Genomic DNA, 27,818 nt, shown 5'->3' on the forward strand with positions numbered 1-27,818 from the left:
CACATCCGCTGGTCAGCGGAGGTCGTTTAATAAGGTGTTGAGACACAGGACACCAATGAAAACACACAGTTCTTACTTTATTTCTTTGTTAAATATTTTCGTGGCTGCCAACAGACCGAATTGCACCATGTTCGTATTCCCTTTGACTCTGAATGCACAGTTTCCCAAACCAATCAAATAACAGCATATTGAAAATATTCCTCAGGCTTCACACCTCACAGAAGCCCATGACATTTATATTATTAAAGACAAAATTAGAAAAAAAAAATATGCCCATAACAACGTTTGAAAATGTATTTGCTACATGGTTAGTCCAAATACCACATTTCTGTTGCTCTTCAAAAATTCAGGTAAAGAATCAGTTCCCTCCCCCAGTTACCCTGTCTTGTCACACAAATTACAAGACACTTCAATTTTAGATACCATGCAAGTCAGTAAAAGAGCTTCTTTCCAAAACACTAACACTGAAGATTTTGTTCCCCCCCCTCCCCTGACATAAGACCCTTAAACTCTTCTAGAAGTGGCAGTCTTCTCCCTCAGACCCAGTGCAGCTGGCGAAGACAGATTAAAAAAAGCTACAGAGAGAGAAAAGGGAAAAAAAAAAAGAGAAAAAAACAGAAGATTAGCAAAAAAGAGAAAGACATTCAAAAAGCAGGAAGAAGAGATGCAACACGACATCAGCTGACAGGAGAGACGGAACCTCCTTGTGGTACCTCAGGTATTTCAAGGAAACCACCCAAGTAAAAACCTTTTTTCTTTCAAGTCTTTTTAAGACTTTACATAACCTTAAACAACATTCTAGTAAGGCAAATGGTCTGGAAGAACACCCAGTGACCTGCAATATGGTAAAAAAAAAAAAAAAAAAGCCACATTAAACGGTTCTTTTAGGAGATAATGTAGGAGTCACTGACAGATCCTGACTGGTTATGGGAGTTTGCTGCTGCCAGGAGAAGCTGAATGCAGGAACAGCTCCAGACCAGCCTTCTGGTAACATCAGCAGCAGTGGCCTGGACTAAAACCAGCATGACCCATCACAGCCACCTCTGAGGTGTGCTCACCTTCCAAACAGCCAGGCTCTGAAGGGTTTTTGTTGCAAACGTTAGGTAGCAAGCATCCTGATCTTTCAGTGGGGCCAGGGCGTGTGGATTCACCCACAGACACAGAACTCGGCCTGCACATCATGAGACTGAAGGATCAGGGTCACAACAAGCAAGTCTGAAGTGGAAATGAGGACTACATGCTAGTCTGCAGGTAGCATGAATTAGCCAAATAATAAAAGATAGGTGATGTCATGGAAATGACACCAAATACAAAGTGAAGAGAATTTTTATCTCTGAACTATGGAATAATTAAACTAAGGTGGTGTTGTCATGTTAACGTCACCAATAAATACATTTAAACTGCATTGTTATTTTGCCAGCAAAAATAACTCACAGAACTTATTTCCACATCCCTTATTTATCCGGGTGGAGAGGGACCAGGAGAGAGGGGAAAAAAAAAAATTGTAGGGCTGAAAGCTGCAGCATCCCAAACCTCACTTGGACTAATGTTACATTGTTTAATAAAGCAACAACTGCCAGTACACAGTAAAGACAGAATCACAATGAGGAAGGAGGAGAGAGCAAGGGTAACACCACGGAAAGGTCACAGCTGAAATGCTGTCACGTTTTATTAGACCCTCCAATTTAACAAGTAAACGAAGGTCCATTCCAGCCCATTGTATTCAGGGGTAATTACTCAGTACAGAGCCATGGGTTACTGTAAAAGAAGGGCAAAGAGAACAAAAAAACAAAAAAAGTGAATGTTAACCAGAATTCACTGTCTGATGAAGTCTTTATTTAAAAACAAAACTCATCCGAAAATACACACAGAAGACACCTGCAGGCAAACTACAGTTGCACTTGGCCAGAGTGAACTCCTGGCCACGGTGAGCAAAATACCCTCCTTTTCAAAGTGCAAATCTTGCAGTAAAATAAGGCTTTTGCTGAATAGAAAATATGAGAAGCAACCTGCCAGCATCTGTTCACTTCTAAACAGATGCCTAATTAAAAAAAAAAGAAAAAAAAGCTAATACTTTTTGCATTAAAACCAGTAATTGTTGGAATCACTGAGAAGAAAGTCAAAGAAACATCATCGTCTTTCTTCACAAACACTGATATGTACAGCAAGGTGTCCAGCTTTCCCTGAGGTTGGATCCAGGATGTGCATCCAGGCCAGCACACTGAGAGGGAGACAAGGCAAGAGATCCTTCGTGACCCCTGCAGCATTCAGAGAACACTTAGTTGCAAACCGTGGATCCAAGTTTGAGAACCCCCCAGGCCTGGGGACTAAGAGGTTTGGCCTGTGAGGATGTCAAGTTTTGCAAAAAGTCCTTAAAAATTATCTGAGACACATGTGGCAGCACGGGGTGGGGGGATAATGAGGGGTTAGCTACAGCAAATTACGAAGGCGGAAGAGCAGCCAGGCTGGGCAGACAGCAGGTCCCACCCCACAGAGCTGCTGTGCCCTCCTGCCACACCACCCCGAGAGGGACATCGGCCCTGCCAGGGCTGGGCTGCCCAGGGGAAGAGGTGTCAGCAACCAGCACCTCTGGGCACTTCCAGGCAGGCTGAGCTCTTCACAATAACACCCACGGCCCCGAGGAGCCAGGGGTGAGGCCTCTCGCTGTAAAACAAGGCGGTGAGGGCGGGAAGGGGAGCAGGGAGGCAGGGGGAGCAGACAGGCACAACGGGAGAGCTGCGGGTTAACCGAATGTGGGGGCATTCGCTTCTGGTGTGAAGGGAAAGGCTCTACAGGAAACCCGAACTGAAAATGAAAGAAAAAGGCAGATTAATGGTTTTATGGATTAATGACAAAATAAAATATGAATATAAATGTTTCCTAACACACACACGCGCGCAGAGAAATGTTGCTCAGTGTTAATAAGGTTTAATTTGATTACAAAACATGCTTTATGCAGACACACACATGCACACACACACGCACGCACACACTCAGCAGTGGGATGAATCAAATTTATCTTCTAAAACAATCCTTTCACAGTTTTGCAAGCTACAGGGCTCATCAACTGTGACTTGTTTGTATCCTTGCAAAACAGTGGAGCCCTGCAATACTTTATGGATCAATATGGAGAGTATTTTTCTGAATTCTGGAAAAGTACCATATATACATATTTAATTTAGGAAGGACAAATGCCCATTGAAAAAGGCACTGTCTGCATTTGTATAGTGAGAACAAAAAACTTAATTTGATTTAAAGTCTGGCACACAACAGAGTACAGTTATAAGGGCTGCCAAAAGCAATCCAAAACCAACAAAAATCAGTAATGTTCACTCTGACTGCACTTTAGTCATGTCTTCGTACTTGGCACCAGAATGAACACTGTTAAGTCTTTGAGCTTACTTTTCCACATTCAGAGCCTGATAAGCAGAGAACTCTTCTTTCCATTGTTTTACAGTTACAGTTGGCAGCAGAGACATTAATTCAAAGGGACTTCTCAAGATGACTGCAAGCTCCAGTTCAAGTCAGTGCAAGACCCTTCTGAAGCTCTTCTGTTAAGTAGAAGAACATCCCATTGAAATTAAATTCAAATGCCTCTCACTGCCAGTGTAATGTTTACTTGCTTTTCCATTTCCTTTGGTGGAGCTAAGAGGGAAGGAATCCTGGAATCAGCTTTTCCCTATTTAAGGGCAGACCGTAAGTTAGTTTGGACTGTATCCTGGAGAGAATGTAAATCCTTGCTTTGCCTGCAGGGAAGGGTGGACCTGAGGATGAGTTTTTATGGTGTTTTATAGTTAAGTGCTGTTTTCCAACAGGTCCCTTCTCCAAGAGACCGGCTCACCTCAGCCTGGGGTGCTGTCCTGGGATAATAAGTATTGCTGCTCTGTCAAGAAGACCGACATTCCTGTGGGAGCTTTCTTTTTCCCCTCACCAGAGAATCAACAGCAAATTAAAAGGCTCAATTAAACACACTCAACCTAGCTATAAGCAGACCACTATCATTAGCAGTTTAACTAATAACCCTAACGAGGATGCTGCTTTCCTGCCAGGCAGGTGCATCTCTTAGGTGTCTGTTTAAATGAGCCTTCATTTTACAACAGATGCTAGCACCCTGCACTGCTGACACTTGCTTAAGCCAGGTTTGCTAACCCTTTCAGGCAACCTTGTCTGTTCCACAAGCCTGCCCATGACCATGTGGCCACATTCCATCCCTGCTCACATGAAGAGACACCCTGGACAGAGTCACAGCAAGTGGAAAAGAGCCAACTCACAGCATAACACTGGTGACAAGGCTCCGCTCCAGTGGGAACTCTCCACGCCTTGGCAAAACTCCTTGGAAACTCAAGCATTGGCCTTTTTCAGGGACAAAGTGCTCTAGCAGGATTTCTGGACATGTCTTGAATACAGCCCTCTGCTACCACTAGCCTTACCCTGACTGTGGGCGCAGCTGGCACAGCCCCAGCAGTGTGGTTCTGTGTCTTGTCTGCTAGAACTGCATATCCAATCCATGGGTGACCCATCTGACTGTTAAAAATGTCACAAACTCTCTGTCTATCTTCAGAACCTTCACTATCTGCTAAATTCTCAGCCCATCATCTCCTGTGGTTTTGGACAATCAACTCTGATCACTCAGCAGGTGAATATTGGTTTGGTTACTTGGCAGTAGCTTCTTTAATGTCCCCTCACACATACACACACACTCATACACACACACAGTCTGGTGATTCTCTGGTGCTTTGGGACAAAGGAAAGCTCCAGGTTTGGCAGATTTTACCATCTGTTAGTAGGTGAAGGTGGGATAGAAACTAGTCTTGCATCTACCCTCCCCTGCAGTGTAACCACAAGTTACCATTACAACTTGGAGGGGTGGGGGACAAGGAGGAGAAAGGGAAAAGACATATCTGAGACTAGCTGGGCTCTACCATCACCACATCTCCATAGCAATTGTTGCCATAGTATCAACATGGCCTATGTGATTAAAGAATACAATTTATTTCTAAGGGATATGGACTAAAGAAAACAGAGTCAACAAAGTCCCAGGAATGTTTAAAGGGAAGAGGACCCAATCCTCATTTTTTTACGTTTTACATCCTAATATTGAGTCTCTCTGCATTTTACTTTGTAGAATCTTTACAGACAAACTGCATTGCATCCTTTTTCTACAACTGTATATGTAGACAGAGACTGGTAGAGCATGTATAGTAAGGGTGAAAGCAGAGTAAGACAGAAATAATACTTAATAGGCTTCTGGACTTGCACAAGGTCTGCTTTTTTAGGAGGTGTAACTGATCCCACTGTGAGGTATATATTAGTTAATGACGCTTACCAGGACAATGTGCCTCATGCACCATGCAGCCAAACAGCAGCTAACTGTAAAACAGCATACATGTAAGAGCTAATCATGATGACAATGATGTAAAACAACAACAACAAAAAAGAAACTAAGTCATGATTAGTGCAAATTGCAGAGTTTAGGTTTGAGTCACCTGTGAAAGAAAAAGGCTAGTGTACTGCCAGCCACAAGTAAACAAGATAAAATTAAGCTACAGCTTGTGAAATTCATGGATTGTTTGAGATATGTATGATCTAAATACTGAAATGAATTATTAAGAACAATTGGAGAAGTTACAGAGTAAAGAAAGCAACACTATTTCTAACACAGCTACTTTCCTGGAGCAGAGAGGCCTCCTAATACCTTCCCAAGTCTCACCAAAGCACAGACCTTTCTCTTAATGGAGTTTCCGGTGCCCTCCTGTGTCCTTAACCAACAAGGACAGTACCAATGCTTTTCCATATGAATGTGCTTGGTGTTAAGCAGCTCTTTGGACATCAGAACTGCTTCTAGGAACAAGCGTGTGTCTTGGGCCACAGCAACTAACTGCTCATACTACAGGACAAGTCATCTCCCTCTTCTGTGCTCCTGACCCTGGCTGATCTCAGGGCTGAAGTCTGCAGTCCTCAGTGTGCAGAAGTCTGAGGGCTCTAAGCATAAAAGAACTCAGTTGTGTATTCCTTAGACAGTCCAGGCTAGGGAGAGAAGTCTGTCCCCAGTCAGTCTCAGGCTCCTCAGCATGAAAAGATATTAAAACCCCCTGAAGGTAATTCGAAGGAGCAAATCAAAATACGCAGTGGAAAAAGGAGCGGACAAGCGGGAAAAGGGCAGCGCTAATTGCTCATCGCAGAAGAATGTTGACATTGAAGCAGCTCCAGCTCAAAACTAAAACGACTAAACCAGGATCTCATTCTGGTTATCGGGTTTTTACTCTCCTGTCTCATTTGATTCCAAGCTTGACAGTCAAGGGCTACTTCCCTGACAAACAGTCCTGTCAGCTCTTCGGGCACATGCCATATTGTTCATATTAACAGCACTTCTCCATGTACTGAAGACTGTGTACTGCAGGCAAGATTTGCTCTGGATTTGCCCCAGGAATGTGCAGAGGGGCACAGAAACCAGACCCTTGTTTATGTGGGCACTGGTCTTTATACACGTGCTAAGGTGGCACAGCATTCCATTTGGGAAACTACCACAGTGAGGAGGAGAAAAGGAACTGTTCACTCCTAGGTGAGCCAGGAGGACTGTTCAGCTGTACAGCTGGTGGCTCTTGAGCAACTGCAGAGCTTCAGGAGCCTGGCACGGGTACTGCAGAACCTGAGGAGGGGCTGGATCCTGTTGCACCAGTCCCTGGCATGGGAAACTCCTGCTAAAGCCACACAGTATCTCTCATTGTTTCTGTGGAGGGCAAAAAGCTGATTTAGGGCTGGAGAAGAGTACTAGCACTAACTGGGAGCTACAACTGATCTTGCAGATTCTGGAATTCAAGACTATTGGTCTCCCTGAATAATTCCCACAGTAAAAGCTTTTTCCCAACCTAAACAAGAAAGACCCTGAGACAGGACACTCTCATCTCTGGGGGTAGGGGACATCCCCTACTTCCCACACCCTAATCCTAGCCTTGGCAGCTAATATTGTTCCACTTCATTACAAGCACTGACAGACCAAAGGAGAAGCAGGAAATCTCGGGGAATGAAAATTAGTTCATCCTCTCACACACTGTCAGCAAGCAATGAGGGAGGTTAGCATCCCTGCTCCTCAGCATGACAGCTAAAGGTAAATTGCTTCCAGCTACTGCTCAGCCTTACTGGGGATTAAATCTGGCTGCAAACATTCCCCCAGTAAAGACTGGCTAGGTTGGGAGAGAGACATGAACACCCAGAAAAACAGTAAAGGAGAACCATTGCCAAAAAGCAAATGTCACTGGGTTAGCAACTTACTTTTTTCTTTCCTTATCTCTTTTAAGAGTCTGGGATCCTCCAGCCTGCTGAGCTTGAGATTGGAGCAATTCAGCTGCTGTCTTCCTTTGTTTAAATGCATTTACTTCATCATCCAGAGACTTCTTCTTATCCTCCAGCTTCTTTTTTTCATCCTGATGTAACTTCTTCAGGCGATCAAACTTTTCGTGCAGCTAGAGGGAAAGAGAGAGGTGAGCAGGACCCAGCACTTCCAGATATTCTGCTCACAGGAAAAGAGGACAATGGAAGGATCCCATGGGATCTGAGCCTGCAAGTCTCAGTTGGTCTCTAATAATTTATAGCCCCCTGAGCGGACACTGCAGGGCAGGGAACAGTCTCCTTCCACAACAGCTTACAAACAGGCAGTGCTCTAGTGATGCACCATTGCACAGACTAAAAACAGAGGACTGGGAGAGCATAATAGTCAAAATATTTAATCCATTTCCAGGCGCCTCCACCTTAGTCCTCTTTAAAGATCAGTAAATTAATGGATTTTTCATAACACTAAGGAAGTTGTATGGATATATTTTTTATATATCAAGTTTATATCAAGGGCTGTTTCTCTCCTTGAATTATGCCACACTGCAACTCTCCATCAGAATCAAGACTATGTCACTTTCGTGGCACAGTAAATTGGACACTACAAGCATTGTGATCTAGTTTTGTCCCGCAGGATGAACACCTTAATGTCACCATGACCTCAGGTTAAACTTTAGAGTTCTAGATAAGAAAGTCCTAAACCACACTCTGCAGAAAGTGCTTTGGCAGCAGCAACCTGCTCGGGAGTGGATCTATCACTCACAACCTCGAAGAAACAAGTAGTGCAGTCTTCACCTCTTTTTCAGCCTCCTTCAGCTCTGCTTCTTTTTCCTTGACCCTCTGGACAAACATTTGCCTCATTGCCTCTTCCTTTTTCTGCAGTTCCCCCAAAAACTCATTTCTTTTGGCTTCATAAGTTTCTTGTAAGCTAAAAAAAAACAAAAGGAAAGTCCAGTGATATCACCTGGGACAAGCTCTGCTTCCCCTGAGCCTCTGAAATCAGCCCCTCACCATGAATACTGCTCACCACAGGACATTCACTACGTACCCACCCACGTGTGCCCAAGATCTTCTTTATTCAACCATTTCTGGGGTCGGTAAGGTGTTGTCCTTTTCTGTACATTGAATGTTGGGCAATTCAAAGAGACCAGCTGGCAACAAACACTAGTCCAGAGGAACACTGCTGTATCTCTGCAGCATGGACATTTCTATTCCTATACTTGCAGTTTCATGGTCGATCCTGCACACGCTCTCTGTGTTTTAACCTTCTCTCACTCAGCCAGCACCTTTGCTGAAGTCTGCATTTATCTGACCTGGCAGGTTTCCTTGCTGCATTGGTTCTTTACATGCTCTCTCAAGGACACACACATACACACACACGTGCAGCGCATCCAGCAATGCCTCTCTCAAGCTCTCCTGTCTCCTCCAAGGATCAAAGAATCATAGAATGGTTTGGGTTGGAAGGGACCTTAAAGCTCATCCCACCTGAAGGGTTTGCTGTCTGGATCAGTGTCCTTGAATCCCATCTCTTCCAGCTTACACCGCCTGTAGAGCTCGTAGTGGCGTGTGTGGGTCTGCTCCCGAAGGTCCTCCATGTTCACACGGATCAGCATCTCCCGCAGCTTCACAAAGTCACAGTGAGCCTCGTTCTCCACTGTAAGGAGACGTGAGAAGGAGTAAGATGGGGGCAGAAACAAAGGTCTCTTCCCACATTCCCCACCTGTCTATTCCTCCAACAGGTTTAGCAGCCCTTCCGAGCAGGGAAAACTGTCACCACAGGCCTGACACAAGGATTTAACAATGAGGTATTAAAGCCCAGCAGGCCCTCGCTCCCCTCATGAGCACCCACTGCCTCATGCCACGAAAACCCCAGGACTCAACTCACCCTGCACTGTGCCCCAAGGGTACTGACGAGCCTTCATCATTTTGTTTCCTATTTTCAGCTCCTCCGTGCTCCCGATCACTGCAAACGGCAAGTGGGCCTGGAACACATTTGGTGACACCCTCATTAGTCCCTCTCAGCTCTGGCTGACTGGCCAGCACAGGGATCATCAGCACAGCCACTGAGCAAGACAGCCACTGCGCACACGTTAATCTCAGCGAGTCTAGTCACTGGTCACTAGCCCAAGACAAGGGGGGAGAAGGGAGGATCCTTTTTGGAAACCTTGCTAGTGCTACCACTCTATATCCTCTACCTGGCTGATCCTCCCAGCCACAGGGTCTCAGGTGAGATGAGCCAGTGGCAGACCAGCAGCAGCCTGACAGCTCTAACGACGCGCTGCGCAGCTCAGGCTGCGGTGCTCTCCCAGGGCTTGCCGTGGCTGAGGAGAACATCTGCACAAGCACAGAAGCAATAAAAGAGGTCTTGGAGCCTTCTTGATTTTAACCCGCCACCACTTCCTCAGCTCACACTGGAGCACAAGACAACTCACTCTACCATATCATGAGACTGGCATTCCTCCTTCACCCCCAGACTCAGAGCTCTGTCCTGCTCACTTGCTTCAGCCCTGGTGAGGAAGGGCTGGACACGTCCCTGCACCAGGTCAGCCTCTGTGTCCACGTGTGCCCCAAGGTCTGTCCCAGGCTGAGCTGGGAAGGACTCAGCATTCCTTGGTCTGTGCTGAGCCCTCAGCACCTCCTCTCCCACATTCCACAGCACTCCTTTATCAAAACTGCTTCTGAGAAACCCAAAGGAGTGCCAAGGGCTTTATAAAATCCTCATGACGTTGACACTACGTGCAGCCACTGCTAGGTGGCTGCACAGCCAGAGGACAAAGGAGGCCAAATCCAAGGATCACACCCATGAAGAGGGACCCTGGGGACAGCAGAGCAGAGCTGTACCACCAGTTCAGCTGTGCCTTGCTACGCTCCTCAAGCTGAGACATACTCCAGAGAGAACATTTGTTACAAGTACCCGAAGGCTAAGAACAAGAGCAATTTGCTTTTCAAAAACTCAGAAATAAAAAACAGTGACTTCTCTGTAAAGATACTTTTTTTGCCTTCTGCGGAGACATTAAGAGACTTGCCCAGTGCAAGCTCAGCAGAGTTGGAACAGAAATACTCCTGACACCTCTCTAGGCTCAGAAGTAAAGTCTAATTTTACTTTTCAAGCGGAAGACAATGAATGCAGGTTACAGGCAAAACATTAAGTAGCAAAAGACCAATCTCAATTTTCTCTGTAGTCAAAAAAGGAAATAAAAATTAAAAATAAAAGAGAAGTGATTGATTCAGAGAAGGTGCTGATCACCAAGAAGCACTACTTAAGTATAAAGACTGCATTTACAACCTTTCAAAGATGTTGATGTGTAACAGGCAAAGACAATTAAGCTTTCTGTAGGTAAGTACAAACATAAATGTCAAGGCAACTGATCTATATCAAAGTTTCCCATTCTTCAATCTTAACCATGACTAAAATTGGTAATTTAAGTCACAAATCTAAATTCACCCACTGTGGCTCTTCTACTGGTCTCAATCCCTCCACAAGCTGACCTGAAGCATAAGCAGATTTGTCTTACAATGCACATAAAATCAGTATTTGGATACAAGTTTTCCAGGTCTGCAAAACTGCCTTGATCAGATTCAGATTCTGGCCTGCTTAGTCCCCATAAATCTGGTAATTATTATTTATACCAGTTTAATGGAGGATTTAAAGAGTTCATCTCTCTGTGCAGTAGCTGACACAACCCAGAACATCTACAACCTGAGACAGCAATTCCCTCCCAGCAGACACAGAAATGGCTGAGACAAATGATGAACAGAGTTTTACCTCCAGCCTCAGGAGGGCCAAGGGGAGAAGACTTCTCCCTTTCTCATCACACCTCTGGTTCCTTGAGGATGGTGTGATGTTGCATCGTCATTTCCAGGAGTAACTGTATTCCTATACAGTGAAGCACTAAGCACTGAGAAAGGTGCCATCACCCTGACCAGGAAACCACCACTGACAGCTCTTACGTTAGGACAAACTTCGTGCATCTTTCAGGCCTCTCCACAAGACTCCATAACTACCAATAGTGGATCAAGAAACAGCACAAAGGTACGTCAGCAAGACTGGTATTTCATCAACAACAGCTAAGCAAGCAACTTTCCATGCTTGCTTTCCTGTAAAAACCCTTTTGGAAAATGGGAGCATGGTCAAGATGTGCTGCCAGAGGGGCCTTGGGACACTTTGCTCCATCTGCAGGGAGCCACAGACAGGCACTCACAATGCTGGCAAGACCAGAGCCAGAACAAGCACCTTCAGGCACCTTGAGACATGCTTGGCCTGAGCTGTGTACTGTTTCTCACACATTGCTGGTTAAGCTGTGTAACTCCTTGCCAGATGATCATGGAAGTTCAGTGGTGGGAGGGCATTAGGTGATGTGTGGGACAGAAACGTGGAGAAACCCTTGAGCTGAATAGGGTCAGACACTGGGGAAGTATTTGGGGGAAGTAAAGCATCATATACATTCCCCCTCTTCTTATATACTACAAAAGTGACCAAAAGCAGATGTTTAGGGTAGAGCCACTGGGCTTCACGGGCCTCTGGTCCCACCCTTGTGTTTTATTCTCACATCAGCACTTGGATGTAGCTCAAGCGAAGACACTGCTCTAACCACCCACTTTGTAATCCCCTGCCCACCTGTTCTAGCCAAGAGCACCAGAGCCAAAAGGACAAATGAGACCAAAGACCTAGCTAAGTAACTTGGTCAATAATAAAACAACAGCTCCCCCAGCTGAAGGATCTGCTGTAAGGATAGCCACAGGCACGAGGAGACACCCATGGAGGCAGGGCTTTGCAGGAAACACCAGCCCGGGAGAGGAAAACTGTACAGAAAACACAGGGAGAGGAGCAGAGAGGTGTGTGTCTATAGCAGCCTGCCCCTCACACCAGACAGGCAGTATCCATCTGATTAATTCATAACCCAGGACTGTCCTTGCCCCACACAGCCAGGCTTCACCATCTGTCCCATTTCCTTCAAGTCCCTCAACAGATACGCATTAGGACAAGGAAGGAGTTAAAAGACAGTCTGCTTTCTGACTAGAAAAGCCCACCAGAGAAGCCTACCACAAGGCTCTGCTAGCCACCACAAGAATGGGATCCCTGTGAAATCCTCTGGTTGTAAGACACAAAATAAAAGGGAAATTTGATTTAAGAAAATGGGCCACCAATCCCTACAGTGACAATGTTGTTCTGGGAGAGGAAGAAGTGCTGAGTCACTTACATTCATTGTCCCATTTATCTCTGCCACTGATTCATCGTCTGTTGGGAACTGGTAGATCTGAACCCCGTTACTGACCAGTTCACTTGTGATTTTGATTTTAAATTTGGTCAGCTCACTCTTGGAAATGGCATCAGATTTGGCAATGATGGGAATGATGTTCACCTAGAAAGGAAGAGAGTCGTAAGAAGTTGTCAGCTTTGCTCCAGGGAGTTTTTCCAAGTCTGCAATACAAATTACAAAACTTAAAAGTGCTCATTAAATCTACTAGATGACCCACCCTGTCATCTCTACTTGCATAAGGGCTATTCAAGGTGGGGAGACATGCTCTGGAGAAGCAGCAGCCTTTCCACCACACACGCAGCAAACCTGCCCAGTAAGAGTTAAACGTGCCTACCTTGCTGTCAAGCTTCTTCATTGTCACCAGGTCTAGGGATTTCAGTGAGTGGCCTGTCGGAGCAATGAAGTACAAGCAAGCATGGATTCGGGTGTCATGGTAGTTGTGCAAGACCCTCTTTATCTTCAGTTCTTCCTGCAAGTAGGCTTCAAACTGAGCATCAATGAACTCGACAATGGGCTTATAGCTTTGGTGACAAAAGAAAGAAGTTATAAATCTTTCAGTCAGAAAAGAAACACAGGGCTCCTTTGCTGGCTTTTAACAAACAAGCTGATTTCACTTCCCAAGATAAATTCTCTCAATCTCCCTTCCTCCCCACATGTAAGAAATTTTAAAGTTGCACTGGTGACAAGGAGGTGTGTTCTTCCATCAGACTCTAGAAGCCTTTTTGACAAAACACAATATTGGAGGCTGAGCAGAGGACAGGAGACACACCACCCCCTCCAGGAAAAGCAAACTCTCATACATTGAAATGTGAGGGTGAGAAGGCTCCCAGCAGGGCAGATATTGCTCTGACAGCATGAGAAAGGCCGCTTTGATAGCTGGAGCAGTGCTGACACCCTACAGCCTCTGTCCTCTCTTCCACCTGCCCATCCCAAAGAGACAACCAGGACAACCCACAAAAAGAAAGCAGGAAAATTGTACAGCACAGTCTAGCCCAACTAGGGCACAGGGTGAGACCTTGTATGAGAAAACCAGGTCATAATACATCCTCTCTCTCCCTTCACTCACCTGTCCTCTTTGTTGATTTGATCCCCAAAGCCAACTGTGCTGACAATAGTCAATTTGAGGTTGACATTGCTCTCCTGCAGGTCATAGGTATTGGATTTCAGCTGGACCCCAGGCTGTGAGTGAGATGCTGGGTCACCTTCAAACTTGGTGTTGAAAAGTGTGTCCATGAGAGTGGACTTCCCGAGGCCAGTTTCCCCTGTTGGAGAAAAACAGAGTTGAAATGTTCTGTTGAATATTAATATGGCTTGGCCTTTCAGCTTCCAACCATTAACAGGGGTGAAATTGTAGCAAATGAAAGCAGATCTCATGCTCCAAAGGGATCATCTGGCAAGCAGAAAGCCATGTACAATGGGAGGTCTGTATTCTGGGCAAATTACATTTCACAGTCTAATGGCCATTAATATCGGTAGAAAATAGAGATGAAAAGAAAGAGGTGAAAAGGCCATGGGGAAAACATCGTTCAGATCCTGAATAAACCCACAACTACACTACAGAGGATGCTGTTTTCATTATAAAAACAGAAGGCAGAATGGGGCTCATTGCCATTTCCAAAAAAAGATGCTCCAGATGAATCTGTCTCTAATAAGCAGCCACTGAAATAGCCTCCTTCTGAGTAGACACACTGAGAGTTGGTTCTAGTCCTACAGCAAGCTGTACAGTTGGTTTTTTATACCCACAACAGATCAGCCTTCTACACTGGGAGGGAACATTCTGTAATATCTGGTTTCCATATCTTAGGGGCTATGCAAGTTACACAATACTCCAAAAACTGCTTCCTAAAGTTCTGCAGCATTCAACTGCTATTTGGATGCCATCTATCATTGAGGAACTATTTCTGTGTCTGAAAGGATGAGACAAATCCTAGAAACCAGTCTTAAATTTGTTTTAGACACAGCCCAGAAAAACCAAGCCACTCCATGCATTCATGTCCAGGGCAGCCTCCCCTGCCACGCTCTGACAACAGAGCCAGCTTTCCCAGCTCAGAGGACCTGACTCCGTGCTAAACCCGTGAGCAGTCTGGTCTGCTGCCCTGCCAAGGCTGTTGCTTTCGGGCAACCATCGATTTCTGAGCTGCCCAGATGGCTTTTACTGAAACTCCAGGAGCCAGTTGAGCCCCACCCACTGTGAAGGCTGCTCCTCCAGCCCCACTGCAGGACCACAGGGAGACCATGTCTGCACGAAGCCTTTCCCCTCCCTCCCACAGCCCTCAGCTCCTAACCAAGACAACTTCATCATTTTCCTACATTGCTCAGAAGTAAAGACCTTATTTTTGTAGGCTCAGAGCTCTGCAACAGATCCAAAACTTGCATGAAATACCCAATTCAACCAGGAGAAACTCCTCCCCATCCTCCCTGTCCAAACCTTTCCTGGAAGCAAGCAAATTCCTCTCTCACAGCCCCAGAGGGACTTCTCTCACTCAAGGCTGAAGTACACGACAGGCAGGCAGGACAAACATCCGCTGCTCTGGGAACTGAGCGGTCTCTGATTGCCAGGATCATATATCAAGTATCTTTCCATAAGGCAGCAAGATTCATTAACATTTGAAAGTCAATGTACACCTTGAGCTGCAGATCTGCCCAGGAGCCAACTAAGAGATTGTGCTCCATCACTGATTGATGGCAGCTACAGCCAGAACAGCTCTTTGCACCAATCTCATTTGCAACCCAAAGGGGAGAAGGAGCCAGCATCAGGAGCTGGGGTTGCTGCAACCACTTGTGCTACATCCATGGATCAGCCACATCTACAGCATGGCCAACCAGAGTGCTCTGAGAAACAGAGGGACACCCAGCAGAGCACGGGGTTATCCCTGTCACGGGGGAATGAGCTGGAACATCAGAAGACTCTTGGCTGATCATGGCAAGTCTTTTTTGCAGTCTGGGCTTTTGGGGCACCATGTGCCCCAACTGGGGAGCAGGTGCACAAAGCACAGCAGACCAGCTCATCAGCACAGTTTGGATGGGCGTTTTGAGAGTTAACAGCAGCCAGCCAGCACCACCCTGCCAGGCCTTTCTCTGGGATTCCAGGAAAAGAGCAGTGTAAAAAAAAAAGACAAAAATCTAAACAGCCTGAGAAGGCTGCAGCGTTTCCAGAGCCCCTGCCAAGGGATGGGTGGGACAGAGCAGGGAGTCAGCTGCTTGCCTGCAAACGCCAGGATCCCTGACAAGGCATCTTGGGACACTTGAGCTTGTCCTGCTGGGAAGGCATCCCTGGGGTGTTCGAGCAGCGATGACAGGGCAGGGAGCTGCTCTCTGCAGCAGATACACAAGGTCAGCAGTCAATCACGCAAGCTTCCAGGCAAACACAACACTGTGTAAACCACCTCTTTCTGCCTCCCTCCTTCTTTAGGGCAAAAGGTGTTAATGTGAGGCCAAGACTGCTGTTTAACTGCATCCTGAACCTGCTAATTATCACCTACTTTAAATCAATCTAGGTGTTGTTTCAAGAAGGAGTGACTTCAACTCTCAGAGGGGCCAGGAGAAGTGCATAAAGAGATGCAGGCAAACTTTAAAGATGGAACATGCTTTCATACTCCATCTCAGCTAAAAGAGACATGACATTAACACTGGTGGAGTGATATGAGATGGTAAAAGATTGAAGATGTCAATATAGAGCTCTGCTGTGTTAAATACAACCAGAGCTAGGGAGCAGTGCTACTTTGAAGGGCAAAATGACTGAAGGGATTTCTGAATCTCCTGGGAGTTTCTAACTGACACAGAGGCAACTTTCTGCTGGCTGGAAGATGTAAATGGTGCCAACTGCTTCTTGTAAGGACAGGAGTCCAGATGGAACAGATGGTCTGATGAAAAGGACAAGTAGTCTGTGCTCGTTCCAGCTGACAGCGCTGGAATCTTCTCCAAAAAAGCAGAAAGGATGAATGGGGATTAAGGGAGGCAGAATTCCCGCAGAAAAAGCAGTGGTGTATGCAGCTGGAGTGAGAGACGTCCTTGGCAGGGAGATTATTTCCTGATGTCAGGCTTAGAGGCACACATGTGGTTTGAGCTCCAAAACCATACTTCAGGATTATGCAGCTCAGCAGTGGTCTCCTCTCCTGAAGCAGGGCTGGCAAAGGGCTGTGGGGAGGACAGGGCAGGGAGGGTGACCTTTACTGCTAGTGTTCTGCACCAGGAAGCTCTGACAGCTACTCAACAGCCTTGGAGTTGTGCCTTTCATCATGGAATGGGTTTTTGCTGTTAAAGTCTGACACACAAAAAATAAATTTTAAAAAAATATGCAAGAGGCACCACACCAGTCAGGCTCTGGACATGCAACAACCCTACACCAGTGCCCAGAAGGCACCATCCACTCTTAACACCCCATAGCCTACCAAGATAGAGATGCTGTGCTGGGCTCCCCACATCTTTTGTCAGTCCCGTGAGAGATGCTCCGTGCACAAGTACACAGGATGGAAATGGTTCATCAAATCCCTCATTGAGGAAGCTGTGGCACCATGTGCAGAAACACAGCTGGGAAAAGCACCACTCTGCTCCCTTCAGCTACTCCACAGAGATCCTCCACACTGGGACAGACTGTGCCCTCTGTACTGCCCAGACAGGACACTGCTCACACTCTCTGGGGCCCTCCAGCTGGTGACCAGGCACAGCTGGTGCCAAAAGGCAGCAGGAGGTGAGGTGCTACCATACCTGCCTCTGACACTGGCCAGCAGGTAGGGTGAAGGAACAGAAGAAGCTGTGCACACAACAAATGCTCAGTCTTCTGGGAAGTTCCCAGCTTCCCAAACCAAAATGGGTACTGCTACATGGGTATAGCTACACCAGGGGAGGTTGAGGCTGGATATTATGAATTTTTTTTCTCTGAAAGAGCTGTCAGGCATTGGAACAGGCTGCCCAGAGAGGTGGTTGAGTCACCATCCCTGGGTGGGTTCAAAAGTGTATAGATGAGGTGCCTGGGGATATGGTTCAGGGGTAGGGTTAAACATGGTAGAGTAGGGTTAAAGGTTGGACTTGATGATCTTAAAGGGTTTTTCCAATCTAAATGATTCTATGATTTTTGTACTGAATGCACCCTCATGGATTCCTTCTTCCACAGAGATTTCAACATCCTGAGCACCCCACAGCAGTAAGCTGAATTACACCACAAAATCTCTACCTCCTTTTTAGTGGAATTTAATTTGTTTTTCCCTAGTACATGTTAAGTGAAACAACAAACAACTACTTGCTGGCCCCCTTCTCCACATCACTTAGGATTTTAGAGGGCCCAGTCATACCATCCTCAGTCAGCTCTGTGGGAGGACAGAGGAGGCCCTGGAGTATTTCCCTGTTCAAAGGCATCCAGCAGCTTTCCCTGGAGCACCCTTTCACTAGAGAGCAACACCTGTCCTTCATGAGATTAACAACTGTGGCTCCAGATATCAAATAATTCAATCTTAAAGAAAACGTAGACACATGCACCCCTTCATCTGAAGAAATGGGAGCTAATCCAATGTAGCAGGTTTGTTGAGACAAGCCCTAAGGCAGCTCAGCCCGATAAGGCCACCTCCCTCAGAGAGAGAAAAAAACAGTTCTTTTCATCTGACAGGCATTCTGAGATGTGGCACGATTCACCTATCACAAGGCAAAGGCTGAGCTGTGGGGACAAGAGGAGCAACATGGGATCACCATGGGAGCAACATGAAGCACCTCAGAGGACCACCCAGCTGCCACAGGTTGCCCCAGGGTCCAGGGGTGAGGGGGCAGGAGAGGGCTGAGGAGACAGATGGCCTTTAGGTTGGAGAGACCCCGTTCTCTCCTCAGCTCGTTGCACCAGTGACTTCAAAAACAACCACTGGGCAAATTCCAGGCTGTACAGCTCATCAACCCACAGAAAGCTGCCTGCTGGAGGGCAGAGAGCAGCTCTGCACAAGGAAAGCTGTGTGCATCCCTCCCTGACCCAGCCGGTGAGAGCTCCTGCATGCCAAGGGACTCACTCATCTGGGGAGAGAGAGCGCACAGAGCTGTGGTACAGCTCCTGGGAGAAGAGAAGGTGTTTCTGCCACAAAATAGCTGTTTCTCACTGCACTGAACAGGCTGCTTAGAACAAATCCTCTGCAAATCCCAGGAGGGGGAAACTCCTACTCATAACGGAATACTCACCTAATGCAATTATAATCTACCCTGGCCAAAACTGAGAAAGTTTTCATCACAAAACGTCAGCCTATTCTTCCTCTTTCTTTTCCCCATCTCACTGAGAAATACAGATAGCACAAAAGGTCTCAGCCATTAAATACTTCACCAGCTTTTGCACTGAACTAAGAGGCAACTAATGTTTTATTACAGAGGAATAAAGTATCAGAGAAGCCATCCACAACCCCTAACTTCTTATGAGAGGTTTGCTCATTCACTCTATCTTTGGCTCTAAACTCAAAGCGGAGACAGCTTTCAGCATGAGAAGAGCTAAAAATTGCTCTGCTCTGGATATGTTGCTGAGAGTCATTTCTGAAGCTTTCCTTGGCTCCTCCACTGGGAGCTGGAGGAACCGGTGGCTCAGATCCAGTATGGAGCACAGCAAAATTGTCATTGGATTTTTCCTCCAACAGATGCCCCACATAGCTGAAAAACAGGAAGCAATGAAGAACCTTTCTATGGGATCAGTTCACCTATTTGTTGTTTGTTGGCTCCAATCCTCATTTGCTCCCTGTTCTTCCAATTTTTCACCCCAAACTCCTGCTGTACAAGTGAGAATAAGTGACAGATGGACTCTGGGACTTTTTGTTTTCTTTCTTCAGGATGTTTAAGAGTTTAACTTTGTTATCACACGTTTATAGTCACCAGACAACTCTTAAAAGACATTTAAAATCCTGACCTCCTCAACTCAAGATTTGCAGATCCTTTTCTAATGAAGCTTATTAATTTTTTCTAAAGAGTTTATTCATTTAAAGATCGACCATGTCTGTGTTATTACTATTCATAGAAGACTGACATTAATAACTAATGTGCATTGATCTTGGCGGCTCCTTGTTATTCAGATCAACAAGCTATTAATTCATTCAATTTTTGTCCTACAAAGAGGAAAGCAGAAGCATTCAACTCTCCACACATCAAAGTGAACATATAACCACAGGAGGCATCCACTGTTGCACCTGTAACTTGTAAAAAAAGCCACAGCAGCTCAATAAATGCAAAAGGAAATGGTGTAAGACTTCGATCTTTGGAACAAGGGTTTCACTAGGTCTTATCACATTCATGTTCTGTGGAAATCATCTGGCGACTCAGCCTGACAGTGACCTCCACTTGTCAGCAGAGTTTATCATCTCACGTGAATGCCATTGTCAGGGAAAGTTTTTTTCTCAGCTCCACTTAACAGGGCTCTGCTCCCCTCTCCTTGATCTGTGACTCTCCTCTCAGACTCAACCCTGTCCTGGGCAAACACCAGGTCCCTACCATGAGCTGCATCTCCCACAGAGGGGAGACAGCCTTTGTGTGGGTGCAGAGCTGACCAGCAGCTAGGCTGAGTCCCCAGGAGGTATCCACAGCTGTAGCTCTCCCCTCTGTCACCAGGCACTGCTGGGAGCATCTGCAGACAGGGGGCTTACTCCAAACAGCCATGGCCACACAGTAACCTCGTGCTCCCAGAGGCAGGGCACCGGCATCAGTAAACCAAACTAACTGTCCTATCAGACAATTACTAAATCTCTCTTATTAATTTCTTTACCCACCTTATCAAACTGCCATACCAAAGCCATACAAGACACTACTTCTGTTACTCAGGAGTGCCTCCAAGGAGGGACCATTTGGGATCCTAAGCCTGGGGAAGACCTGTCAGATGGGCAGACGCTGCAGGGACAGACACCACGTCCCACTGCAGCGCCAGGCCCCAGCTGAGATCCACACCACATGGCAGCTTGGAGAATTGTATCACCAGCTAAGGCTTGGCCAGACACTATTTTAATTCAAGTATGCACAGAAGGGAGGAGAAAAAAAAATAGCTTTTAGTGATTTAAGAGGAGCATGACTGGTATTTTGTTAAAATAATTCTAATAATTCAATACCTAACCAAAGAAAACTTCAGAATAAAGTTCTCTGGCATGAGTACCTATTTTCTCTTAAAAACATGAAATTGAAACATACTAGGAAAATAAATATAGTAATAAAAGCCTGGGATTTTAGACATCTTATTTCTATGGTTCACTGCTTGGTAGAAAGCCATACTGCATAACCTCAGCAGGGATTTCCCAGGGTGAATCTTGTTATTGAAAACAGACAGAACAATGGGGGAAACTTAAATCAAAGCTACCTTGTTAACTCTATCACCTACAAGCTACATCCAGCAGCAGAGAAACCCTTTTCAGCAAGAGAACTTCCCAAAATGGAAATACTCACCCACACACAGGATGTTGAAACAAAACCCATGATTAACTGACTTATTAACCAGCTGGTCAGGCAAACTGTCAAATCCTACGTGTCCGGAAAGCGGGACAGTACGACAGCCTTCACCCTGAAATACAAAGAAATAGTTGTCTCATTTTCAAGCAAAACAATCTTATCTGTATAAACCCTTAGGACCTCCCAAGTGGAACTGCACAGTCTGAGCAGAGATTTGCATCTATCCTGTAAATTGTACAGTGTAAACCATGTCAGTGTGCTTCCCTCTCCTCCATAACAAATCCAGACGGCACAAACAGAACGTTTCATTTGCCACCCATTAGAAGGTAGCCCTGTCAGGAATAATATTAAACTGTGCAAAACACACACCCAAACACACCTGCTGAAATAAAGAGGTGGCAAAACTGTTGTTTCCTGAGAAATTATGTAGACGTTCAAGTCTCAACTTATACTGAAAACACAAGGAATCTCTTGTGCAAAGGAATGCATTAATGATGCCTCCTCCCATAAGCCTGTTAAAATTAACTTAATGTGATCTGTAACTCACATGGAATTCACATCCACAGCCACAACTATAGAAACGAGTCAGAAGTGGTTGGGAAAACTGTATCTACATGTAGTAGTTGAACAACCCCAACACACTGCCTCTGCAAAGCACAGAAACAGCAGGGAATACAGCCTTTGAGCCATCAAACACAGCAATATCTTCCATATTATTGCAAAGATTAAAATCTCAGACTGCAAACAGGAGTTCATCCAAATCTATAAAATGGCCATTAGCACCAGAAAATCAGGGATCATTGAAGGAAGCTGCAAAGAAGATGGTTGCACGGGTTGGTGGCCAGAACACGCAAGACAGCAGGTCTTCTCCAGCTCTGAGTATTGCTATCCAACCTTGGCAGCATAGCTCTCAAAGCTGGGAACGGAGAAGGAAAAAAAGCTGAGAAAAAGCACCCAGAACTGAGCTGCTCATAACCACATAACCTCAGCAGGAGGGAGCCTGCATGGGGTTGTGGAAGCAGAGGTACCCAAACCTGCCTGCTGGGGGGCATAGGCTGCCCCTGCCCAGACACCCAAACGACTTCATGAGAAGCTGCTCCCATGCTCTGCTCTCTGCTGTACCTGACACCACCAACCCAGCCTCCCTGGCCAGGCATCCCCTTACTCCCCCAGGAAGCAGAAGGGCTCGGGCTCCAGCTCCTGCTCAGGTTGAGCTCCACACCCAGCACAAAGGCTGATGTGGTTCCAAGGTGCTCTGGGCTCCAAACCCACACAACAGACAGCCATACACTGCATGCAGGGGCTCAGCCTCAGAAAAGGTATCATGCAAAATGGACAGTTGGTGCTAACCCTGTGAGTTTGTGTGCACTGGGAAGTTCCCCTCCTGCAGCCCCCCCAAAAGGTATTTCCCTCTCTGAAGCAAAGGCTTTAACAATGTATTTTAGTGTCAAATACAGAAAATACCCTTCTGGCCATTCAGGGGCATCAGAAGTTTGCAAGAAATACTACAGCCAAAAGACAACAGTTTATAGGGTGTAATTGTTAACTAACTCTTTCAGAATCATGTTTTCACCTATCCTGAAAGTCGGTTCATAGGGACAGGCTTACTGGTTTTCCCTCTTCTGTTAATGGCACTGGTATTTTAGGCAAGGAAAACATCCCCAAGGAATGCATTTACTAAAGCAGCCTGTTAGGGTATGATCACTTGCCTTGCCACTGTTTAGCTGGTATGGGGTTTTTTTCCCAATACGAGGCTCCAAATACACTTCAGCCATTAACCATACTTACCACCCTGTGATGTGTAAATATGTTTCCCCTTGGCCATATTTTGTGTATTAGTCTGACTCTTCCTGCCAAGATGTTCACCAATTATGGCGCTTTATTAATTCCTGAGCACCTTGCCTCCAAATGACATGTTTATCAGGAAAGAGCTTGAGTTCCCCAGCAGATTCTATTTTTGCCTTCTGAGGCTGCAGCTCTGAGGCCAAATAACTCACAAACAGCTAAAGCAGAAGAAAGGGTGACCATCAGGCACACAGATTTTGTGATGACACACCTAAACTGTCCTAAGCTGCTTTCACCAAAACAAAAACCCAGCACTGGGGTATCTCATGGCAGTGTTTAATCTGCAGCAAGAGCACCACGGCCCCGGTGAGGAGCAGAGGAGTGGACAGAGTCCACAAAGACCCAAGAGAGAACCAACCACAGGCAACACTCTTCCTAGGAGAAGAGAAATATCAAGTGTATTTTTAACACTCAGCCTTAAAACTGCACTGTTGGAAGGCTGTTTGAACACTATTCTCCCTAGGAAGTGTGGGTGGGAGTGTAGGCTCTCATTAAGAACAAATCTTCTCCTCATCCCTAAATATAAGTGTGATCCAGATGGAATAAAATAAACAGTAGAAGTTAAGCCACTCTTGGCTGAGAGGAGGCATTTACCATCGCACAGAATTCAGCTCACAAGTCATTTCCTGTAGCCTCTTTTTCTTGTAACCTGTGATTCTATAATGCAGTTAAACCACACTTCACATCTGCTACAGGCCAGGAAATAAGTACTGCAAAATCTGATTTCCAGTCGCACCAGATGAGCCTTCATGTTAAGTACACAGCCATGAGCTGTAATGCCCCGCTCTTGCTAAAAATCCAAAGCCTGCTATTCCAAAGCATCAGCAGATCATATGTGGTGGAAAAAAGTAAGAAATGATGTTTTAAGGTCAGACCAGTTTTGGCACACATCAGAAAGCTGCCAGCAATTAACAAACCTGCAGAGAGGAAAGAGACATTTTCTGTGTGATCCACCAAGAAACAGTGCAATCCACCAGTCTTCACACACCAAGTGGTGTCTCTGCATCCAGAACATTGCTATATATAAACAGCACCATCATAAACAACATATGAGCACAGTGATTAGTCATCCTGTCTGTTCATTACATGCAGGTTTGGATTACCTTGTTGAAATCTGAACAATGTTCAGCTTATAAGACTTTTGTTGAAAAAGTGTTCCAGAGCCATCTTCTGTTATTTATCTTCAAAAACAATCTTTCAGGTCAAATTTGAAGCATATAAAAAGAGGTATCAACAAGGCAAGCAAGGTTTGACTACTGCCTGTGTGAAGGCTTTTTCCACAAGCATCACTGAGAGCTGGATGGCAGAGTCCCTCAGTACTCTCTATTTTAAAGTTAGCATCTTGGAACAAAGACAAAAACAGAATCTCTGGGAAGCCAGTGTGAACACTGGCACCACACCAAGATACCAGATGCTTTTTTTCCCCCATATACACAGAGTGACCCCCGCTTGGATAGAATGGGCTGTTGTTGCTCAGCAGGAAGCAAAATGTGTTTGCCACAAACAAGATGAAAAGAGCAACACGCTCTCTTGCTGAATTACCAAGCAGGGCTATTGCAGAGTGAAAGTAAGGAACAGCCACTTGGAGAGGCTATTTTATTTTTTCCCTGTCTTTGGAGGATTTACACATCTTTTATCAGGGCTTCTTCATTACACAGACACCATGGCTGCCTACTCTAAGTCTTACAGAGAACTACCAGAAATGCATGGGAAATACAAAGATGTTGTAATAAATGACCAAGCCTGAAAGCACTGCACGTTAGATGTTAGCTTACATTAAGCGAGCAAGATTTATAATCCAGGCTTTTGAATCACTCCAGGGTCCTCAGGATGAAAAAACGATTAGAGGAAAACCTTGCTGAATGTGCATCTCTGCCTTGATCTGCTTTACAGGACAGGTAGGCACAGCAGCACTGTCAGCTGTTAAGAGTCCCCAGAGCCCTGACAGGCCACTACTGCTCTGTGGAGACAAAGCACAGTGTCCTCCAGGGACACACAATGGTGCTGCTCACTGCAAACATCAGTGCTCCATGCTCAGGACAACTTCTGATGGCCTGGACTAAAGGAATAATGAAAAAAAGACACCACGGCAAAGGAAAAGCCTCCATTTGGAGACAGGGAGGCAGAGCATAGCAAATAAAGAATGCTACAGCTCTGAACCCAAGGGTCCTAGTGCTCAAATGGGGTCTGCACAAGAAGAAAAGACTCCCAAAGACTGCAGTATAACCCTTCTTCTGCATCTAATTGAAAAGAGTGCTTCTGTTGAGGAAACTGACAGCTGACATTTAGTACCTCTAACACAATTTCCCACCTCTACCCAGATGAGAATCTCTTCAGACACCAAGGCCTTGAAGACCCCCTTCAGAGGATTTCCAAAGGCCACAAAGAACACAGCAGCAACCATCCCACAAGGAAAACAAATCAAGCTCTCTGAGCTCCACCACTGCTGCCCAAGCTCACTGCAGCCACTCCCCTGCCCCTATGACACCTTGGAATGCCAAGACCCAGGGGGTTAATTCCTGTACTTGAGACAACTCTTGCATGAGAACTCAAATAACAAATTGCAAAGCAAGGCAGAACCTGAATTTGGGTTTCCACATCATCATCTTCAAGCCAGCACATCAGATCCCCTCTCATGACCTCGGTATTACAGCATTCACTTCCCCAGACTGCATTTGGCTCTCATTAAACAGCAAATTAGAGCAACACTTGTACCAATTACTTCTCACTTGTACAAATGTATAATTCTCTTATGCAATGAGAGAATTATCCAGCAGACAGTATAAAACATCCTCCAAGAGATAAATGCAAAGCAGGAATGTAAAGTGTGGATCAAGAGTTTGCATTTCTTCTCTTTGCTTGGCTGACATTGTCAGGACGAGTATAAAAGAAAAACAACAGAAAAGAGGGAGAGAAACAGTTCTGAATCGGCCACAACAGAAAGCAAGAAATGTCTCACCAAAGCTCCTGACCACTGACCACCCTTTTCAGACACACTGCATCATTCAGCCTTTCAACATTCATGATCGGTCAAGTGCTTCCAAAATCTCTGACAGCTCTTAAGATTTCATTTCTTTATGCCCTTGTGTCAAAGGGCTGCAGAAACACCATCCTGTTTGGATACGTTCCCAGAAGAAGTCTTCTCCAGCAATTAAAAAATACATTATCTAGATCAGCAGTCTTAATGATTTTTCTGAGCTGAACTATAGAGACCGAGAGTTGGACAGTGCCTGGCAAGCCAGTCCTCTGCACCCACCCTGCACCCCAGGGGAGCAGGGTGGACACATCCCCCTGTGGACACATCCCGCGGTCCCAGTGTTCAGACCTGCACCTCCCACGCAGGGAGAGGACAGGCCTCAGCTCGGTGGTGACGGGGCCGCTCTGCCTGCCCAGGCGGGAGCAGCTTTCACTGACCATGTCCACAATAAATGTGGGTTTAGGTGAAGGGTTCACTGGGACAGAGGGAGGATGGTGACCCCAACTCCCCCACACTCCAGCCACAGCTCTCACGTTTATCCTGTCAGCGTGCACAGGGCTCTGTCACCAGGCTGACAGCTCCTCCAGCCACTGCCACAGCCAGATACCCAAGACCTGGGCTGACAAGTGTCTGGACAAAGACATTCTCAACTCGCAGCACAATCATTTCCTGTCTCTCAGCTAGCTTTCTCTTTTGCCTCCAAGGAGAGGCTGTGCTGTATCATAATTCATTCCAGGCCACTCGCAGATGTCTGAAACTCCTGGACATTATCTTAGGACAACCTAACACTCAATTTCTTAAAAAGACAGGGGAGCAAGTGAGTCACTTTACATACCTTGGCAGTCACATACAAGGCAATGGGTACGTCCAGGAGGAAGTAACATCATGAACTGGCAAGGAATGGCTACATCTACCCGTTCAACAAGACTGGGTCCATGCTAAAACCTACTGCTTTGAAGACGAAACGGCAAGCATTCATCTCAAGTATTAATTCTGTTCTAACACATGGACAGGAAAGCTGGAAGCCCATCAAATCACAGACAAAACGCTTCCGCATGCAAACGTGTTACAGATGCCACATTAGCATTTCTCTAACAAATGCAGAGGTGGTTCAACTCCCTCCACTTCTCTTCTGGATAATTCTCCACAGACACACACAGAGCTTTGTGCCGTGCTAGGAAGGGAGGCGAGGGGCTGGGAAGGGAGGCGAGGGGCTGGGAAGGGAGGCGAGGGGCTGGGAAGGGAGGCGAGGGGCTGGGAAGGGAGGCGAGCACCGGTAGCAGCAAGTGTGCCCATAGGCAGCTGGGGACACTGCGGGGGAACCCTCGGTGACAAAGTGCCACGGGGATGGGATGTGGTGCCAATGTTTGGCGTGGTCTCCCACGGCTCCTCTACAACACACGGTTCTGGGCTGGCGACCTTCCCCCCGTCACGCAGGAACGAGCACGGGATGACAGATTCCTTGGGAGAACAGCATCCCTGGAGGGACGGGGATGCCTGGGAGAGCCTCGCCCACCACGGCGCGGCCCCAGCCCAGGGCACGAGTCCCGGGTGACACCTCCCCAGCAACCCGGGCTGCACGGCGGGTCCCTCTGCGGCCCAGGGACGGAGGGACCGGCAGGGCAGGATCCCCGGGCCCACCCCGGTGCCGGCAGCCCAAGGTCGCCGGGTCGGGCTGCCGCCCCGCAGCCAGCGGGGGGTACCCCAAACTGCCCCCAGGTAATCCCGGATCCTTTCAGAGCGGCCCCCAAGCCCCGACCTCCCCGCGAGGCCGCCGCCTTCCCGGGCCGAGCCCCGCAGCCCGCGGGAGGCCTCAGGCCGATGCCCCCGCAGCCCGCGCCCCGACCCGGCTCCCTCGGCCCTGCCCGCCCCGGCCCGGCGCCCCGGGCCTGCCCGGCCCCGCTCCCACCTGCCGCGCCACCTCGGCCGCCGCCATCGCTGCGCGCCCGCCACAGCGCCCGCCCCGCCGGGCGGCTCCGGGCGCTCCCACCGCGCACGGCGAGGGGGGGACTCGCTGCGGC

At 46.8% G+C, this 27,818-nt stretch overlaps 1 protein-coding gene across 6 annotated transcripts; it reads right to left on the bottom strand.

Annotated features, from left to right (window-relative positions):
- Nucleotides 1-56: 56 nt before the first annotated feature.
- On the bottom strand, nucleotides 57-27,818 carry SEPTIN6 (septin 6). Of its 6 annotated transcripts, XM_051630727.1 has the most exons (11): nucleotides 27,707-27,818; nucleotides 20,973-21,087; nucleotides 13,657-13,852; nucleotides 12,925-13,111; nucleotides 12,531-12,692; nucleotides 9,215-9,311; nucleotides 8,815-8,983; nucleotides 8,125-8,257; nucleotides 7,273-7,463; nucleotides 5,327-5,370; nucleotides 1,815-2,805 (listed from the first exon to the last, which is right to left on the bottom strand). In XM_051630727.1, exons 1-10 carry the CDS (start codon nucleotides 27,731-27,733, stop codon nucleotides 5,367-5,369), a joined length of 1,281 nt encoding a protein of 426 aa, XP_051486687.1. In that variant the 5' UTR covers nucleotides 27,734-27,818; the 3' UTR covers nucleotides 1,815-2,805; nucleotides 5,327-5,366. The 6 variants fall into 6 exon arrangements, with proteins under 6 accessions (XP_051486686.1, XP_051486684.1, XP_051486687.1 ...); XM_051630726.1 differs by lacking the exons at nucleotides 1,815-2,805; nucleotides 5,327-5,370 and adding an exon at nucleotides 57-575; XM_051630724.1 differs by lacking the exons at nucleotides 1,815-2,805; nucleotides 5,327-5,370 and adding an exon at nucleotides 1,641-1,758.

This window comes from Apus apus, chromosome 12, assembly GCF_020740795.1.
Source record: "Apus apus isolate bApuApu2 chromosome 12, bApuApu2.pri.cur, whole genome shotgun sequence".
Lineage (NCBI taxonomy): Eukaryota > Metazoa > Chordata > Aves > Apodiformes > Apodidae > Apus > Apus apus.

What these genes read in the sequence shown, in the direction of transcription:
- SEPTIN6 (XM_051630721.1), bottom strand. Translation starts at nt 27,733, where the DNA reads ATGGCGGCGGCCGAGGTGGCGCGGCAG. An exon ending in CCCTTGGGGCACAGTGCAGG is followed by an intron (nt 8,984 to 9,214) that starts GTGAGTTGAGTC and finishes GTCTCCTTACAG; the next exon opens with TGGAGAACGAGGCTCACTGT. An exon ending in TGAAGGAGGCTGAAAAAGAG is followed by an intron (nt 7,464 to 8,124) that starts GTGAAGACTGCA and finishes CTTTCCCTCTAG; the next exon opens with CTGCACGAAAAGTTTGATCG.